The sequence below is a fragment of the Podarcis muralis genome, chromosome 3 (genome assembly GCF_964188315.1).
Source record: "Podarcis muralis chromosome 3, rPodMur119.hap1.1, whole genome shotgun sequence".
NCBI classification, from domain to species: domain Eukaryota; kingdom Metazoa; phylum Chordata; class Lepidosauria; order Squamata; family Lacertidae; genus Podarcis; species Podarcis muralis.
Genome location: NC_135657.1, coordinates 43,946,037 through 43,964,961, shown reverse-complemented (window position 1 = coordinate 43,964,961; position 18,925 = coordinate 43,946,037). Strand labels below are relative to the sequence as shown.

At 45.4% G+C, this 18,925-nt stretch overlaps 1 protein-coding gene across 1 annotated transcript; it reads right to left on the bottom strand.

Moving 5' to 3' along the window:
* Positions 1-90: 90 nt before the first annotated feature.
* Positions 91-18,298, bottom strand: OPN3 (opsin 3). Its single transcript, XM_028724114.2, has 4 exons — positions 17,739-18,298; positions 5,736-6,055; positions 3,630-3,881; positions 91-765 (listed from the first exon to the last, which is right to left on the bottom strand). The coding sequence occupies exons 1-4, from the start codon at positions 18,109-18,111 to the stop codon at positions 502-504; spliced, it is 1,209 nt and encodes a 402-aa protein (XP_028579947.2). The 5' UTR covers positions 18,112-18,298; the 3' UTR covers positions 91-501.
* Between the last annotated feature and the right edge of the window lie 627 nt (positions 18,299-18,925).

Here is an 18,925-nt window from a genome sequence, read left to right as displayed (position 1 = left end):
TGCCAAACGGGCTCAAACCGGCTTGCGACATCACACCATATTAAAATACAGCACCAGACATTGCTTAAAAAGAAATCAGCGAGGCCTTGCTGAAGGAACTATGGCCTACTTTAGAAGCTCCTTTATTTCCCTGGTTCGTGTACAGTGCAGCAAGGGATAGGTAGGTAGGTGATCAAGACATGATATGGAAAAATAAATATTCTAAGTAAAATAAAATAAAAACCCGCCCATCCGCCATGTGTCATTGTTTCAGTACTGCCACAACAATTAACATGTTACAGAGAGCTTGAGGCTGGCGGCAGGGCAATCTTACACTTTTCTTCTCGGAAGTAGTCCCCAATGATTTCAATGGGACTTATTCTCAGGTGCACAAGCGAAGGATTGCAGTCTGAATTACTTCCACATCTTGCTTCTGAAAGACGGTGCTTGCTCTTCCTAATTGTGCCACAAAGATAGTCTAACAGTTTGGTTAGCAGAAGTCCGCTCGAATCCCAGGAGCCCCTATAGTGGCTTCACTTGGATTACATTTATTTTTGTGCCCTTGTATTTCGTGCTGTGGTCTATCTGCTGTGTGTCGTCGCTGGTGATAATAAAAATGATTGAGGAAGAGCTGAAAGTCACTTTCTTCTTTGGCCTGTCGCCTGCCTTCTGGGACACAACAATGGGCCTTATCGGTTTCTCGTTCCCTACTGCTGGCTTTTCTTTCAAGCGCCTCTGGAACCTCAGGAGGCGGACACAGAAGAGCTGCATGAGGCATCGCCGAAACTGCAAGGGAAGCAAATTGCAGTGAAAACCCGTCATTCCGAAAGCGACACTTTCACACTACCTATACCAGAATGACATAGGTGCCACATAAAATCAGTTGTCAGAGCCTGCTGAGTGTTACACTCATGTGATACACTAGAGTACAGTGGCTTGATAACTCTCCTTCAATAGGTTCCCAGACATACATGGAAAAGCTGTACTTTCAGTTTTCATGCTGGCAGCAGACCAGGTATCTGCACGTGTGACAATCTTGATTTGCACCAACACATTAGAACAGGAATGGGGTGGAACCAGTGATCCTCCAGGTAATGGATCTCGAATCCCATCTGACCATGGCCAGTGGTAAGAGACAATGGGAGTCGGAGTCCAAAAACATCTGGAGATCCAGAGGTTTCTTACTTCTGCACTATAGGATAATTCCATATGTTTGGCCACTGCATCAACCAACCATATGGTGAAGGGTGAGCAAGAAAGCTCCCCAAAAGGAATTTCTTTTCAATGGGTGCAAAAGCATTAATGCAAACTGGCCTCTCTTTGACTTAGGATGGATTAGATCATATCTAGCATATATAATACCATCCGCCGGCGGGCGGGGAGGGGGAATCTACAGCACTTCATCAGTCATAATGAATTTCAGCTGCTTCTATTAACCTATTTAGACTTCAATAGCAGCTAATGCAAGATCCAGGCGCAGAACAGAACAGATAACAGCCAAAATGATTGCTTCATTTTATTAAAGGAAAACTCCGCTCTTTAATCCCCATGAATGAATTAGCATGCTCATATTTCAGTAGCTTTTATAAAGCCCACCTAAAGTCACTACTATATATCTAATTCTGAATTGCCATGGTATACTCCTGTACTCCATGGGCTGAGCTTAGGAGGCAAAGTGATAGGGACTGACAATCCATTAAGGATCAGAGGCACCCTAACAGTCATATTGAGAGACTTTTGTTCCACCCAGTGGTGTAGGGTGAAATATTTTCTGGTGGTCTACTTTTCCACAGAAAGTTTTCAACTTTGTACACTCTTTCACAGCAATGAATGAATGCCAATTGCAAATACAATATTAGGCAAGTGTCATGGAGCAAGCCTGGCAATTTCAAAGTTTTTTAAACTTTGTTTACTAAATTGAAGTATAATAAACATGCTAAATTAGATTACTCCCCAGGGCAGCCAAAAATTTTGCAATGAAAATTCCTCAACACAATTTATCCTAATCTGTACATAGCATAATATTCCAGAAAACTTCTGTCACTGGTTCTGCTACACTGTCAGTTGTCTACGGGGTGCCTCCATCCCATTTAGCTGTTTCACATGTTCCATCCTGTCCCTTATGCTACTTAATATCTACATGAACTTGCTAGAAGTCATCCAGAAGTTTGGGCTGAAGGTTCATCAGCATGCAGATGGGATTCAGCTTTACCTCTTTCCTACTGATAGCCTGTGGACTTCTAAACGGGTAGTAGGAGGCTATTTTGGATTAGACAAGAACAACAACCTGAAGGTTAATCCAGACAAAGCAGAAGTAGTGGTGGGAGAACCTGCAAGCCTGTGCAGAGGTGCTCATCTTGTCCTTCACAGAACTGGATAAAGTTTGGGGGTGCTGCTGTTTTCACAACAGGACTGAATGGAAGTTTGGGTGCTGCAGGTAGCCAGGAGTGCCTTTTACTAGCTTGAATCACCCACAACCCTTCCTAAAGAAGTCAGATCTTGCCTTGGTTGTCCATGCCCTTGTCACCTCCAGACTTTACTACTGTAACACACTTCACATAAGAGTGGGCTTTGCAAGGCAGTTTGGCCCTCCTGCAGTTTCCAGCAACTGGTATCCAAGGAGGAATATGGCCTCCAACAGTTGGGGCGGAACATAGCCATTGTGGCTAGTACCCACTGATAGCCTTAAGGTAAGGTAAAGGTACCCCTGCCCGTACGGGCCAGTCTTGACAGACTCTAGGGTTGTGCGCCCATCTCACTCAAGAGGCCGAGGGCCAGCGCTGTCCGCAGACACTTCCGGGTCACGTGGCCAGCGTGACAAAGCTGCATCTGGCAAGCCAGCACAGCACACGGAAACGCCGTTTACCTTCCCGCCAGTAAGCGGTCCCTATTTATCTACTTGCACCCGGGGGTGCTTTCGAACTGCTAGGTTGGCAGGCGCTGGGACCGAACAACGGGAGCGCACCCCGCCGCGGGGATTCGAACCGCCGACCTTTCGATCGGCAAGCCCTAGGCGCTGAGGCTCTTACCCACAGCGCCATCCGCGTCCCACTGATAGCCTTAGCCTCCATTAAGTTTTCTAATCCCCTTTTAAAGTTATCCATGGACATCACTACCTGCTGTTGGAATGAATCCTGAAGTTTAACTATGTGCTATGCAAAAAAGCACTTTTGTCTACCATTCTGAACCTTCCAGTGATTCAGCTTCATTTCATGTTCCTGAGTTGAAATTGGTGGAAACCCAAATAACTAGGGTGGCTCCCTTGTATGCTCACACTAGACTTACAATTCCAGGTGTTCCCTAGAACATCCTCTTCATCCTCATGAATCAGTGCCCTGGATGCAAGGACGGCAACTAGGACATCCACCAGACATGCTTTGAGCCTATATATGGTGCAAGTGGTAAAGTTGTTAAGTTACTAGGAAGCTTTATGCTGGTCAAGTTTCACTGTTCCTTTTCTCCCCCAAAGAAATTCTGTCAGTCTTGCCTTCTGTGCCTTTCTTGCCTATTTTCCCATAGATGCAAGATAATACTATGTGTAATTTCTGTCATGTTGTGCTTATGTCGGGAGGAAGGCCACCTCTATTGCGTAATGCATTAGATGCGATCCTTTCGGCCTCAGTAAGTAACTCTGCTTTTCAGCTGCTTACCTTTCTGCTCATGAAGATATAGATAACTGGATTGTAGGCAGTGCTTGACTTGGCAAATAAAGATGGGATAATAGCCACTGTTGGAGTGACAAGGTGGCCATACCCATAGGCTACTAAAAGGGAGACCACTGCATAAGGCATCCAACAGATAAGAAAGGTGGTCATCATTAAAAAACACATTTTAGCTACTTTCTTTTCGTATCTCAAGATCTTGATCACTTGGACAGTGTGCAAATCTTCAACACAACGAAGCTGCAAAGAAAAATAATGAAAAACAATCAAACAGCACATATTTTAAAGAGCATTCAGTTCCAAATCCTTCAGAGAGAAGAATGTTGTTGTAAGTGGTCTTATTATTTGACAGCTAACCACGTTTCAAAAATTATCAAAGCATCATCCTTCTCACCAGCTTCATTTAAATAAGATTTCTGATGATGCCCTGACTTCTGGAAAAATAGCTGTGTTAATCCATTGCAGCAAAATCAGGGTCTTGTGACTAACAGATCTATGGAATAATTTTGAAGACTACTGATTAAGTTACCTCCTGTCCATGAAAATGTATGCCATAATAATTGTTATGTCTATAAGGTGCCACAGAGCCTTCATTTTGTTATCCGTTATTGTTCAGTTACACCAACAAAAACATTAAAAACAGAAACTCACTATGTACTGAGCTACAGCGATGATTTTATGTCAATCCCTATAGAGTCCCTGTAATTACCGATACTAGAATTTTTTATAGATTTATTGATTTTATTTACAATCACACATATACATGTGATTGTATACATGTAAAATTACCTAGTGTGACTTTCTGCATTATTCAAACAAGTATGTAATAATATTGTATTATTAATTCTTGAACAATCTATTTCAATGGTTTAACAATTCAATACTAAGCATGCTTACTTGGAAATAAGTTCCATCAATTTTGATTTTATGTATTCCTTTGTAAATATCCTTCGTATTCACAGGCTTACTTGGATAGCATTTTTTTAAGTGAACTGAATGATAGCAATTCTTAAGCCTTTCTTGGAACCACATTATTCCTAACAGTACAATACTGGGCTGATCTTATAGAAGACACATGCAAGAAGTACCTATTAAATTGTTTCAAGGTCATTATGCGCAGCCACCCAAATCCTCAACATTATTCACAGCCCAATGACTTGTTCCATTTCCCTTTAGGAGAGTAACACTGCACACTGTTACTAGGAAAAATATGAAAACTAGATTATGTGTGTGCACTAGGTAAAGCTCCTTCGAGTCAAGGATATCAAATTCAGCTGCTACATTTTGCCCACATGTATAAGAGGCACTATTTCCGAGAGAATGTTGTCAGGAAAAGTAAGGCAAGATGTGAAAATATGTGTACAGTCAGCTTATCAATATATGGTACGACAGCTAAGACCCTACCTGACCACAGACTGTCTTGCCAGAGTGGTGCATGCTCTAGTTATCTCCCGCTTGGACTACTGCAATACACTCTATGTGGTGCTACCTTTGAAGGTGACCCGGAAACTACAACTAATCCAGAATGTGGCAGCTAGACTGGTGACTGGGAGTGGCCGCCGAGACCATATAACACCGGTCCTGAGAGATCTGCATTGGCTCCCAGTATGTTTCCGAGCACAATTCAAAATGTTGGTGCTGACCTTTAAAGCCCTAAACAGCGTCTACCCAGTATACCTGAAGGAGCACATCTCCACCCCCATCATTCTGCCTGGACACTGAGGTCCAGCACCGAGGGCCTTCTGGCACTTCCCTTACTGTGAAAAGTGAGGTTACAGGGAACCAGGCAGAGGGCCTTCTCGGTAGTGGCGCCTGCCCTGTGGAACACCCTTCCATCAGATGTCAAGGAAATAAACAACTATCTGACTTTTAGAAGACAACTGAAGGCAGCCCTGTTTAGGCAAGTTTTTGATGTTTGATGTTTTATAGAGTTTTTAATACTCTGTTCAGAGCTGCCCAGTGTGACTGGGGAAAGCCAGCCAGATGGGCGGGGTATAAATAATACATTATTATTATCCACATAAATCACATTTTGATCACTCTGCATTTGCCCATTTGAATTCTAGAGAAAAGCTACTGCTTTAATTAACTCACCATTCGTATCGCATAAAGAATATGTCCATAGCAGTAAGCCATGATCCCAACTGGTGTGACAAGACAGCCAAGAAAGAAGAAGAGGACATAGGAAGAATCGCTGGGCTCTTTTGACCTCCAGTCCACTGAACAACCTAATCCATGAATTTCTAGAGTGTAGTGATTCCAGCCTAGGAGAGGTGCTCCTGTCCAAGCTAAGGAATACAGCCAGATATATGTGATTGCCCTCCAAGACCACGCGAAATCAATCACTCTTGCATGGACTACTCTAAGGTAGCGTTCGTAGGCCAGGACAGTGAGAGTAATAATGGAAACGATTCCTGCAGGGAGACATAAATAAGAAGTTTAGTTTAGATTATTAAATTATCCCCAATACACAGATGCATTTTGTAATAACAAAGTACCGGTACTTTGTAGAAAAACACAATTAAGCTAAAATCATTCATCCCTCCCCCCCACAAAAAACCACTTTAAAAAATAAACACACACACACACCCCAATAGGAACAAAAACCAAATATCACTATTATAAGGCAAACTAATAGTGCACATCCAAATACCTGGAAAAACAAATACATCTTCACTTAGTACAGAATAGATTACCAGGAGAGCTTCCTTAGGGAGAGTATTCCATAAGAATTTCCTAGCCAATAAATATACGTTTTCTGGTTTTGCATGCAGCCTTGTGATTTGTGGGGCTTGTTTCATTGCTCTGTATACCTAGTTCTATATGGTCATCCAATTGACGGAATAAGCAAATAATTTATGTTAATAATAATAATAGTAGTAATTTATTACTTATACCCAACCCATCTGAATGGGTTGCCCCAGCCACTCCAGGTGACTTGCAAAATAATAAAAACACAGCAAATCATCAAACATTGAAAACTATTGCTGGTGACAGGTCTATTAGTAGTCAAAGAATACCTATCACTTATAACCTGTTAGCTAAAAAAACAACTAAACAAAAAACCCAGTAACCTTATGTTAGAACCATTACCCCTTATAATCAAATTCAGAAAAGGCATTAGATTACAAGCAGTCTCAGACAAGCTCTGTCGTGATGACACCCACTACTGCTACACACACACACACTTTGAAAAGGCTTATTCAGCAGACGGTAAAAGGGAAGTCAAAAGGGAAGCATGAATTCAGCAGGAGTCCCACGACAGTCTGATGGACTCGCAATAAGATCCAGATGGAACAAAACCACCAGAGTGCCTGTTATTGATGCCTTCTTTGAACACAGCACTTCCAGTCAATAGAAAGATCGTTCTAGACAGCAAACATTGTTCAGACCACAGTTGTCCCCCCACCCACTGCTTCTCTGTCTAGCTTGCTCCACCCCATGTTTTCCTGGCAAGCACAACTGCTAGCAACTCCCACCTGGGGAGTTGAGAGGAGGCAAGTGATGGTGGCATCCCTGCATGCGCAGTGGGAGTGTGTGTGTGTGTGTGTGTGTGTGTGTGTGTGTGCATGCTCATGCACACAAGCCAGCATCAAATGTCATGGCTGAAAAGGTTGTGCACCCCGGGTCTGGGCCGTTTCCCAACTTTACATGAAGCAGCTACATGAACCAGTGCAGCCTGCTTGCTATCAGTAACATGTTAACATGTGAAAAAATAACCCAAAGTTCTGTTTTCAAAGCATGTGCATCATCTGCTACATGAGGAAAGATGCACATTCTCCCCCCCCCCCCCTTGCCCCAGTAGGGAGCTCATGAGTCGATTAAGGCACACTTGACGAAGCAGGCATTCAAATTTAAGTAAAGGCAAATGCAAACAGCCACTTTTTACATGCTGAAGTCAAGATGAGTCATCTTTTCTCAGTTCATTCGTATGTGCTGAACTAGCCCTGTGCATGGGTGAGTGCACAGGGGCAGGTGACTGCCTGTAGCCCCATGCTTGGAAGCATCTGTCATGGTCTATCAACTCAACCCTCCACTCGCCAGCTGAAAGAAGCAGCACAAACAGCTCATGTGGTATGAATAAACACAGAATTTCAGATACCGGCATGCAGGTTCATCATCTTCTATGACAAAGATAAGTCACACACACAAAATGGAAAACCAAAGTCACGAAATAGGCGACAACTGTGATACAAAATTGAAAAGCTGAACAACTTTGGGGGTGGAGGGGCACCAAAAATGAATCTTAGCTGGGTGCCGTTTGGTGCAGGGCCAGATTGTTAGGGCAAACTGGAAGGACAAGAAGGCATCTTCCCAGAACTCTTACAAAAATTCTGTCATAGATAGCCAGATGCTAGCACCCACCACAAATATCAGCTCTGTGGCTGCTAGGGCAAAACACCTTACAGAAGCAAGAAAGGGAGGGAGGGGGAGTCCAAGTCTCAAAACAGTGCCCTTGGTACTTCCTTTGCCTCTCCAAGCCCCCATGCCTTTAGTGCTGGCCCCCTTAGCTACTTACAACTTTTCTTAAAAGATTGGGTGGAGGGCAAGGTTAGGGTAAAATTGAGGGCAGTCCAGGTGTGGCTTTATGGATTGTATTCAAGTTTTTATAACTCCCCAGCCCAAAATCTGGAGACAGGTTCACCTGGCTTCCTACCGAGAGGAAGCGAGAGGCAGCGTCAAACTGGCTCCGCTGCTGTGCCTAACACCGTGTTGAGTAAGCTCTCAGTAAGCAACAGCGTTGAGAAGCCATGGGTGCTCCACACACTCTGCCTGCTGTTGCCTAAAAAGCATCCAGCTCTGCCTCTGCGTGTTGCCATCTCTGTCCTCTCTGGTTTCAGTGCTTTCGAATAATGCATGGCAGAGAGAGATTCAGCAGCTGCTGCTGTATCCAGCATGGAGCAGCCATGGCGGGATGTGAATAATCATTCCGCCATGCACCAATTCTCCTCCCCTACCCCACCCTCTGGACACTTCTCCCTATTCCACCTACAACTATCACAAAGAACACTCATTCCAAGATTAGGAGTGGGGAAACAGTGGGGTTGCCTGAGAGAACCAGAAGATGGGGGAAAGGCTAAGAATCATCATCTCTCGCCCACCGCTTTTCTCCCGTGGACAGCTCAGTCGGTTAGCATGTGGTGCTGCTGACAATGCCAAGGTCACAAGTTTGATCCCCATAAGGGACAGCTGCATATTCCTGCATTACAGGGAGTTGAACTAGATGTTCCTCGGGGTCCCTTCCAACTCTATCATTCTATGAAATGCCTGAAATTATTATTAGGAAATGTGGAGCTCTAGCTTAAGGTTTGAATAACTAGATATGTATCACGACCAAGAAAAAGAAGCTGGCACTTGTTTGGGGGAGCTCAGTGTCCTCTTCTTGGTGGAGCAGTGCTCATTTAGTTTAAAGATTGAAGGCTGCACAAGGCTTGCTGCCAGCACCTCTCTTAATGCTCCAAAGCTTCCCAAGGCTTAGAGATGCCAGAGCTAAATATAGCCCAGTCTTCCAACACAAGCAGCGCTCTACAGGCTTCAATGAAAGCCATGCCCAATTAAATTCCGTACGTCAAGAACTGAGCACTACCTTTGGCTTCTGGACTTCCCTGGCTTTTCTGAAATCCCTTTACTCCCCCCCCCCCCATATTAATGCTATGGCTTAGGCCTCTGCAGAGTACCTGGGTAAAGGACACACAGAAATCCATTTCTGCATATGGCTGCAATACTGCCCTACATACAGTGGACAAACAGGCCTAGTTCCATAGGTTATCTTTTCACTTGATTCCTGCAAGCAAAAATCGTTAGACTGAACAGTTTCTAACTGCAATACACCTTGTCCTTAAGAGTAACCAGGCAGCTATTTACAGTGCACAGTGACTTGACTGCAGAAATCATTGCTGGAGAACTGTTTCCTGCAGATAGCTCCAACTGCTCAAAGGTGCTTGCTCATAGGCGGGGGGCAAAGGGCTTTCTGTGCTTTCTGGCATGTTTTCCTCCACTGCCAAAACAGAGAATAAGTCCTTTTGATTCTACCTTGGAGATGTAACTGTCTTATCATCCAGTGGGCTCACAAGCTCTGCCCTCTCCTCCTCCAGCATCATTTAGCATGTTTTAGATTAACTGTGGTTTAGTATGTCATTTGCACTCTAAACTGTGGTTGATCTTAAAACAAGTTGGCTTCATAAACTAGGATCTGAAGTTGGATTTGTTCTAGCAAGCCAGAGTTAAGATGAGCAGGTTTCTCCTAGTATGCAGGCTGTCACAATCTGCGGTTAACCTAAAATGAAAACAAAAGCTTTTGAACTCATCCTTGTAGCCATGCTGGAGGAGGACTGGCATAATGTTTCACATTGCGTCCAAATGAGGAGACTGGCCCATGGGCACCCAGCAAGCTTCACGGCTGATTGAGGACCAGAACCTGCATCCACACAGTCCTAGTCCAACCCTCTAATTAATACACCATGCTGGTTCCAAGCACTCTTCAGATGATAATAATAAAGCAGTGTCTCATCCATTAACAACAAAAGCTAGCAAAAGAAGAGAACAAAGTAGGGACCATGCAATGGTTACAAATGTCACTGAAGAGAAGAACAACATGCATCATACTTGAAATAGTTGTTTTCACTTCAAATATTAAGTGAACAACACGGAAGTAAGGCAATGAGGCAACAACCTTTTCTTGGCTCACCATTATATGGAACTAATAGTAACCACTGATTCTGAGGGAAAGATTTTTACTAACAATCCCACTGCCCAGATTTTTTGAAATCAGTCACAATCCGGATACATGGCAAAGAAATGATATGCCACACGCTGTAATCTGCATCCTGATATGCTCAAACATGTAAGCCACCTTAAATCCGCTGACTGGAAGCTGAATGGGAAAATGAAGTCTAGTGCACAAAAAGAAATGCCAATTCAAGGCTACATCCACATAGCAGTTTATTCCAGTTTCCCAAACTGTTAATTTCTGCATTATATTTGAGCTTTCACATGACAAAAAAGCCATTTCCAGAGATACAGTGGAATATCGGGCATGTTTCCAGTAGTGCTGTACGGAAGTGAAAGCTGGACCATAAAGAAGGCTGATCGCCAAAGAATTGATGCTTTTGAATTATGGTGCTGGAGGAGACTCTTGAGAGCCCCATGGACTGCAAGAAGATCAAACCTCTCCATTCTTAAGGAAATCAGGCCTGAGTGCTTACTGGAAGGACAGATCCTGAAGCTGAGGCTCCAATAATTTGGTCACCTCAGGAGAAGAGAAGACTTTCCCTGATGCTGGGAAAGATGAAGGGCACAAGGAGAAGGGGACGACAGAGGGCGAGATGGTTGGATAGTGTTCTCAAAGCTACCAGCATGAGTTTGATCAAACTGCGGGAGGCAGTGGAAGACAGAAGTGTCTGGCGTGCTCTGGTCCATGGGGTCATGAAGAGTTGGACACGACTAAACAACTAAACAACAACAACATAGGGCAAGTTTAGCACGCATTTCCATGCTATGTACAAGCTTTTTTTCTGGAAGCAAATAAGATGGCAATGAGCACTAAACTTGTGCTATATTTCTGCAAGTGCATTTTGTTTCACGTGAAAGCTCAAATATAGTGCAGAACTTAGAATGGAGGGAAATGGAATAAGCTGCCATGTGAGTGCAGCCCAAGTCACCCCTGGAAGTTGGAAATGAAGCCTTCAAAAAAGAAAAGCCTGTGGTAGAATTGGAGGTACCCTCAGGCTTCCAGTAAGAACAGATGTGACTACTTACTAAAGGAACTTAACAGCTTATTTTAAAACAGAACACAACTGAGATGCAGACCTCCTTATCAAGCAACACAAACAGCACCTAGGGATCTTTCTTTCCCCTGCTACCTTGGAACGGAACCCTTTTGCGGTTATTAATTCCTCATTCTCTCAGTAGCGTTGCATGCACTTTGCCACACCCACCTCCAAATTCCAGAAAGCAGCAGAGCATCTCCTTCGCTTGCAAAAAGTTCCGGGGTTAATCCCTGGCATCTCCAGGTACGGCTGGAAAAGGCCCCTGTCTGCAACTCTGGAGAGTCACTGCCAGCCAATGCCAACAGTATGATTCTGCATATGACAGGTCCAGCATCATTAGCAGAAGCTGAAGGAATAGTTGGGTCCAACTGGTAAATAGAGCAAAGTGCGCCATGCAGCCCATGGGCCAAAAGCCGTGTCAGATGCATGCCTGTGCAACCCTCTAACACCTTTTAGCTCCCTCAGCACCTCAGCTTACTGCTCCTGCAGAGTCAAGCCTGAATAGAGTGACACAACAGAAGTGATTTTCTAGCTGTATGGCAGTAGGAAAAAATGCATTAAAGCAGGAGACTCAATTTTGGATTTAGCGAACAGCTATGTCCACCTTTCTATTTCCGTTCTACAATGTAAAGATGCTGCTCTACCACTCTGCAAAAACCAACTAAGTGAAAAATTCTATGGGAAAGTTAATTTTACGCATCACTGTGCCTGTGTGTACATACTGACCTACTTTCTAAATACAACTTCGTAAAACTGGCCTTTATATCCTTACGAAAGAACTTGGTTATTTAACAGTACCTAATTTACTGGCTTATGCTTCCTGGATCCTTTTCTAAATGGACCCCTGAGCCAGAAAGGCACATTTGACACGGGGCAGCTGATCACTGATTTTAGAATTGCAGAAATTGAGTAACAGTTGAGATGAGGAACTTAATGAATGGGAGAAGTGCAGCATGGAAGATACCACCTTAGCACAAGAGATTGGGTGGGGATGATAGTTAGGATCCTTGCAGTCCTCTTTAACTCAAATTATTAACATTTCCTTAAACAAACAGAAGCTGTTCCCCATGTCAGTTAAGTTCAAAGGAAAAAATAATAGTGAAAACTGTCCTTGAATTGTCTTCAATGTGAAGATGAAAGCTTTGTCTCCCTCCACTGGCCGTCAAGTTGCATCTTACAATATGGCTGATTACATATAAAATGATTCATTAAAAAAATGATTCAATATGGTATCCATACACCCTGCAGCATATCCTGAAAGAGTAAACCGGCTGTGTTTCTCCACTTCTATTTACTGAAGTTAATCTCAAAAGACATCAGACGGATGGCAAATATTCGAGAGCAGAATCAACATTATTTAAATGCCCAGTCATGTGCCAGGAACCAAGGAAAGATGAATAAACTTGGGTCACTGCAACTGTTGTTTATATGAATTGCATTCATTATAAAAGCACTGCCACAGTATCCCTGTACATTATCATTACTGTAGTCAGAGAGTTTATTTTCTTATTTTCCAAAGGCAAGGAGCACAAATCTTCACCTGCTCACCTGGAAGCAACTCCCACTGCATTCCATTGGGTTTACCCCCTTTGCAACTGTGTTTACAACCGCAGCCTTAACTTGCACCAGTCTGTATGGTATGTTCCTGGACTATAAGGAGTGCACCTCTTTTAAGTGGGCAACTGAACTTCCGGCAGATGCCAATGTTGCATCCCAACCAATCAACAATCCGAAGTCAGATTTCTATCTAAAATGAGATTTCTAAGAAGAGACTTAATTCCTTTCCGATATATGACTGTCAAAAAGCAGTTGAGATGCATTCTAAAGGGAGTTGTGGCTTGGAGATGACAGCTTCTTGCCACAATGCAGAAAATAGCACGTTAGAACAATTTGTGCTTTTCTGTATGGTACAAGAAGAGATTGAGTCCTTTTGAGGCTAAAGTGTTAGGTACCATTCCGCATTTTTTTAAAAGCTGACAACTCCAATTAAGGCAGTAAAAGCAACAGCACTCCAAGACAACATCCATAAATGCATTTGCCTAGAATGAGCACCAGCTGACACATGGATTGGGAATATAGATTATGAATGAGTGAAGGAGCAAGGCTTAGCTGAGCTGCCTTCCCCGGGCAGATAACCTTTAGTGAGAATCAGGGACTTCACCTTTAAGTTCCTATATTAGCAGGCCCATAGAACCTATTTGCACATGAGCTTGAAGATGGTCTGTGCAAATCACATTCGTTTCAATGGGACCCTGACCACTGAGCATGCTGGCAGGGCTTATGGGAACTAGCATTCACCAATATCTGGAGAGCCACAGGTTCCCCACTCCCTATACACACAAACAACAAATGCATCATGTGGAGCTTCTGAATTCCCAAGAATAACTGACTGTAGAGAAACCAAGTGATGCCCACCTGTGTGTGAACAGCCCTCGTAGGAATCCATTCCATGGGTACGGAAACCTCCAATATTATGTGCATGCAGCCATCATGTTGCTGGCATTCTTTTTTAAAAAATAAGGCTTTTCATCAGGAATGGGAAACCATTTTCAGCCCAAGGGCTGCATTTCTTTCTGGGACAATCTTTGGGGGGCTGCACACCAGCAGCCAGGGGCGGAGGAAGCGGCGTGCAGTGGGGGCAGTCTGTCCCGGGTGTCACCACTGAGGGGGGTGACAAAATGCCAGGCGGCACCCACCGCGGGGCCTGCATCACACCCGAGCCTGGGAAAGATGTGGTGGCTTGGGTGCACACAGGCTCCCCACTGCCCAAATGGTCCGCCCGCTGCCTACCCACCCCCCAGCTGTAGGGCAGCTGAGTGGGAGGAGGCCCCGCAGAATGTCCTGCCCTGGCTGGCTCTGCCCCTGCAGGCAGCTGGGCACGCGTGCCGCCCCAGACGCCTGATCGGCTTGCTCCACCACTACCAGCAGCAGCCAAAGTCAGAGGCAACTGTGGGCAAACCATCAAGTGTTAATTTTAGCTCTGTGCAGTAAGCTAGATTCTACACACACAACTCTCTCTATCTTCCATCCAGGAAAGCTGGAAGCACCATCAGGACACATTTCAGCCAGGCCAAAACACTCAGAGATTGTGCAAAGCAGAGCTGGTTAGGGGTGTTGTCTGGGACCCACACACTGAGGCCAGGAGGGCCACTCTGTGAAACCAGCCCTGCTTTTCATGGAAATGCTTTGGCTCCTAAATTCCTTCAAAAGGAATTCGCCAGGCATAGAAACACACAGGAGTTAGGAGGAGGTTGTGACTGCTTTCCAGCGATGTGGTACATGTGTCATCACAAATGGCTTCCTTGTGCACGTACCTTTAGCTTTTCTACAAAAATAGCTACAGACTCCTGGCATGTCAAGTGAATGTAAGAAATCTGGGGATAGCTATCTTACCTGGGAGTGTGTGTGCGTTTTAATGAATTAAAAGGCATACTCCGTTCTACCGAAGACACCAATTTAAATGAAGTTTAATGTCTCTGCAAATGGCTTCAGAGAAGGGGAAGCAAATTTCCACTAGCATTGTTTGATTTGTTATTCAGCAGTTTCACCCATTTTCCACTTCGGGAAGGAAAACATATAAACAAAATTGTGTGATTTTGGTTCATAGAGACACCTGAATCACAACAGCTGCAGCCTGTGATTCATTTCGGGGTGGGGGTGGGGAATCAACTGAAGATGAGGAAATACGTACTCAATAGATTGAACGCTGATGTTGTGAATCATCCTAGGTGCTGTAGAAACGCAAGGAAATATGAATGAAAGGAGGTGGGAACGTACCTGATGGGTCTGAGGAAAAGACGAGAAAAATGAAGGTGAAATTACCAAGGAAGTAGCAGATTAGAAAAGAAATGGAGAATGATGCAGGTGGTTTTGCCCTGAAATTATTTACAAGTGGGACCAAAAACAAAATGAGGCAATGCGGAGTAGATCCTATTCTGGTTCCAGCCAGCCATCCCATCTATTCCTGGGGTCAGGAAGCAGCGGTCCATCAGCACAGTCAATAGTCCGGGGGGGGGGGGGGGAGAGAGTATCACCCAGCAGCATCTGGTGGGATCCAGGTTCCTCACTCCTGCTCCATCCACCTGGTTTTCCGTTTTATTCTGTCAATCAGCATTCCATGGCCACTGAGGATGCTCAGTCAGTCAGCATTAGGCTGTTTTGGGGTTCCCTTCCCCTTAAGAGCTCCCCCCCTAAAGTTTAAGCATCTAAAACCTGTGGAAATATTGATGTTCCCCCAAGCCTGATCTTGAGGATCTACCCTCAAAGCTTGAGTCTGTTATTAGTAGGATATACACAGCACCATCAGTGTACACAAGGGCCTTCCAGAGTAGAATAGGTAACAAGAAGGCAATCACCTGCTTGCAAGGAACTTTCACCCTAATACAGATAACTGGCCATAGAAAGGTAGAGAGGAAGTTTTGGTATCAGCTACAGTTAGGAATGGCAATCAGGAATTAAGTCAAAAGGCTCATAGAGAAGATGAGCTTTTGTAGGGATTTAAAGGGAAAGCAAAAGTTCAGCTGTCAAGCAGGAGCTGCAGAGGTCACTTACAAACAGTGTGCATGATATGGAAGCTGATTGATAGAGGAACTATGGGTGCCTGTGGGCAAATGAAGACTTAAGTGGGGAAGGTGGGGACCAGATTGAGGCAGATGCAAGTCAGTGGTATCATCAATGTGGTGAGAGTTATTCCTTGGGGGACTTTTGCCCTAGATCACATACAAGTATGGTATGTGTTCCTGGCAAAATAAAGATATGGTGAAAGGATGGGTGTTCATGGGGTAATGCTAAAATGGGGATGTTTGTAAAATGGAATGATGGTCAGAGAGAAATGTTAGATCTATGGGGCACAGGGAATGGCAAGTGTTGGGAGCCTTTGCCCCTCCGAAGGATGCTAAGCTACAATTCCTATCATCCATGGCTATCAGCCACTCTTGCTGGGGTTGATGAGAGTGTTAGTTCAACAGAATCTGGAGGGGTCAAAGGTTCCCCACACCTGGGATTGTGTACACAGGAGGTCTAGAAAGGGCACAGGAAGCAGCCACTGAACTGTGTGGAATGAAGGGATGTGGGTTTTCTGGAAGGAAAAAAAAATTGAGCTGGATTTTTCCCCAGAAAAAAAAAATCCTATGCAAATTCACATATGGTAATTTTCACTTTGCATCAGGATATATTCTGGTACCCTAAAGAGTGGTCTAATTTAGCACGTTTGTTTTTATTTTATTTAATAAACAAGGCTAAGCACTTCAAAACCGCCAGACTTGCCTAATGTTGTATTTGCAAGCAGCATCCCTTTCTTGTTACTAACGTACCTACAAAACTGATTGCCTTCCACGGCAAAATGAAGTGCGGGATAATTTTCAGTCCCATTAAGTGGAATGTAAGGACATTTCCACAAAGACATAAGCCTGAAAGCTCTGCAGATCTAGGCAACTGGCGCACAACCCTCAGTACCACTTGTACAAATAAGAAGCAAAACCATGCATGCAGCACTGCAGACCAAAGTGATCAGGTACCATCGCTCAGCTAGTGTTCTGCAGAGAGATGTCCTGGGTCTACACAATTCTTGCTTCATGGATCTACAACTACCCCCCACCCTTCCTAATGAGATGGGAAGACACCCCAAAGAAGCTAGACGAGAAAGGAGAAAATCTGCATATCAGAAGGTTGGGCGTGAAATGAAAGTGATACCACCTGCAGGACCAGGAATGAGCATGCATAGTGAATCAGATAGGGAACACAAACATGAAGTGGAAAATAAGACGGGGTGGGGTGGGGGGCGATGTGCAGCATTTATGGCAGTTTCTAGCTCAAGCCAAAAGACACCTATATTGCCAGAATAACGTTCAGGTTACCGATTCCTTAGAAGCTCCATTTCCTAGCACTGCACTGTGAGAACTCTGCACGTGTTCAGAGGCATCATCTAATTTTGACAGAACGTGAGGGGGATTGCACTCACTCTCAAACCACATTATGGGTCCGGTGATTATAATCCGAGGAAAGGGAGGGAAGAAAAGGAGGCCATACAGGACTTGACCTGAAGGGATTACAGGAGAGAGGCCAGCTGGTTGGAGGAAGGGCAGTCCCTTATTCCGGGAGGCGCAAGTGGGAGAAATGGGCTGCCAGGGGGACGGCACCCTTCTCTTTCCTCCTAAGTATTCATTTATTGAAAATACCAAAGTGTTGATCTGCATCCTTGGGGAACATCAGAGACTTGGAATCACACACAGAGAGAAAGAGAGAGCATATAGCGAGTTCCTCTTTCACCCTTCTCCCCGTCTCTCTGCACATGGCCAGAGGCGCCCTCGCCCCCCGCGGCTCCCCTTACCGAAGAGGCTGTTGCTGAAGCCGTCCCACACGCAGCCGGCGGCGTCCCACACCCAGCGGTTCCGCAGGCAGGAGAGGAAGGTGAAGCAGACGCCGAAGAGCGACACGAGCAGGTCGCTGAGGCTGATGTTGACCAGGAAGAGGTGGGTGGGCGTGCGGAGCCGCTTGAACTTGGCGTACAGCACCAGCACCAGCAGGTTGTTGCACAAGCCCAGGATGCCGATGGTGGCCAGCAGCAGCGCCAGCAGCTCGTAGGTGCTGGCGCTGAACGGCGGCCCCGCAGCCGGGTCCGGCGGCTGCACCGGCTGCTGCTCCGAGTCCTGCTCCCCCGGCGTCAGCTGCAGGCTGCTGCTGCTGCTATTCCCGGAGTACATCGCTCGGCGTTGGCGCGCAAAAAACTCCGCTCACATGTCGCCACAACCACCACTGTCACCGCCGCCGCGAAGCCTCCGCAGCAGCGCCCGGCTCTTGCGAGCGCGCCCGAGTCCGTGCGAGAGCCAGCAGAAGAAGCGCTCCCGCCGCGGCCGCTCTTGGCGCCACAAGGGCGGGGAAGGGAGGGGCCATGGGCCTGGGCCCGCCTCCGGCCCGCCCGCCCGCCCGCCTGAAGAGAAGCTGGCGAGGGGCGTCGGGAGGCGCCTTCCTCGGAAGGGCCAGCGCGCCGCGTGGAGTCGCCTAGTACTGTTTCCCCACGGAGAAGGCGAAGCGCGGGAAGCTGGGAACTCAGCGGGGAGAACTCCAAGGAGCTCCTCTTCTCACGCGCGACAGGCCGTCGGAGTTTAAGTCCGATCCTGAGAGAATTTAATTCGAGTTAGGGAAGGGTGGTATTTAGGGCCGGATTTAGGTTTGATGAGGCCCTAAACTACTGAAAGTAATGGGGCCCTTTATATGTCCAGCTGTCCTTTGTCAACAACAAATTGCCACTGTTTCCTGTGTTGAATATATGCTATATGGTAATTTATGGACCTAATAGGTATCTAAAGCCATTTGCACATAACAAATAGGAGCCTACACAACACAAAACACTGTTGCTGTATGTAGGTTTTATTTTATTAGTTTTTTATCTTATATTTAAGAAATGTACATCGTTTTTTTCTTTTAATTTTTTTGGGGGCCCCCAAGACAGTAGGGTCCCAATCTATAGCTTGTTTAGCTTACCCCAAGACAGTGGGGTCCTAAGCTATAGCTTGT

What these genes read in the sequence shown, in the direction of transcription:
- OPN3 (XM_028724114.2), bottom strand. Translation starts at nt 18,111, where the DNA reads ATGTACTCCGGGAATAGCAGCAGCAGCAGCCTGCAGCTGACGCCGGGG. An exon ending in CTTCAGCAACAGCCTCTTCG is followed by an intron (nt 6,056 to 17,738) that starts GTAAGGGGAGCC and finishes GTCTCCCTGCAG; the next exon opens with GAATCGTTTCCATTATTACT. An exon ending in ATATCTTCATGAGCAGAAAG is followed by an intron (nt 766 to 3,629) that starts GTAAGCAGCTGA and finishes CTTCCCTTGCAG; the next exon opens with TTTCGGCGATGCCTCATGCA.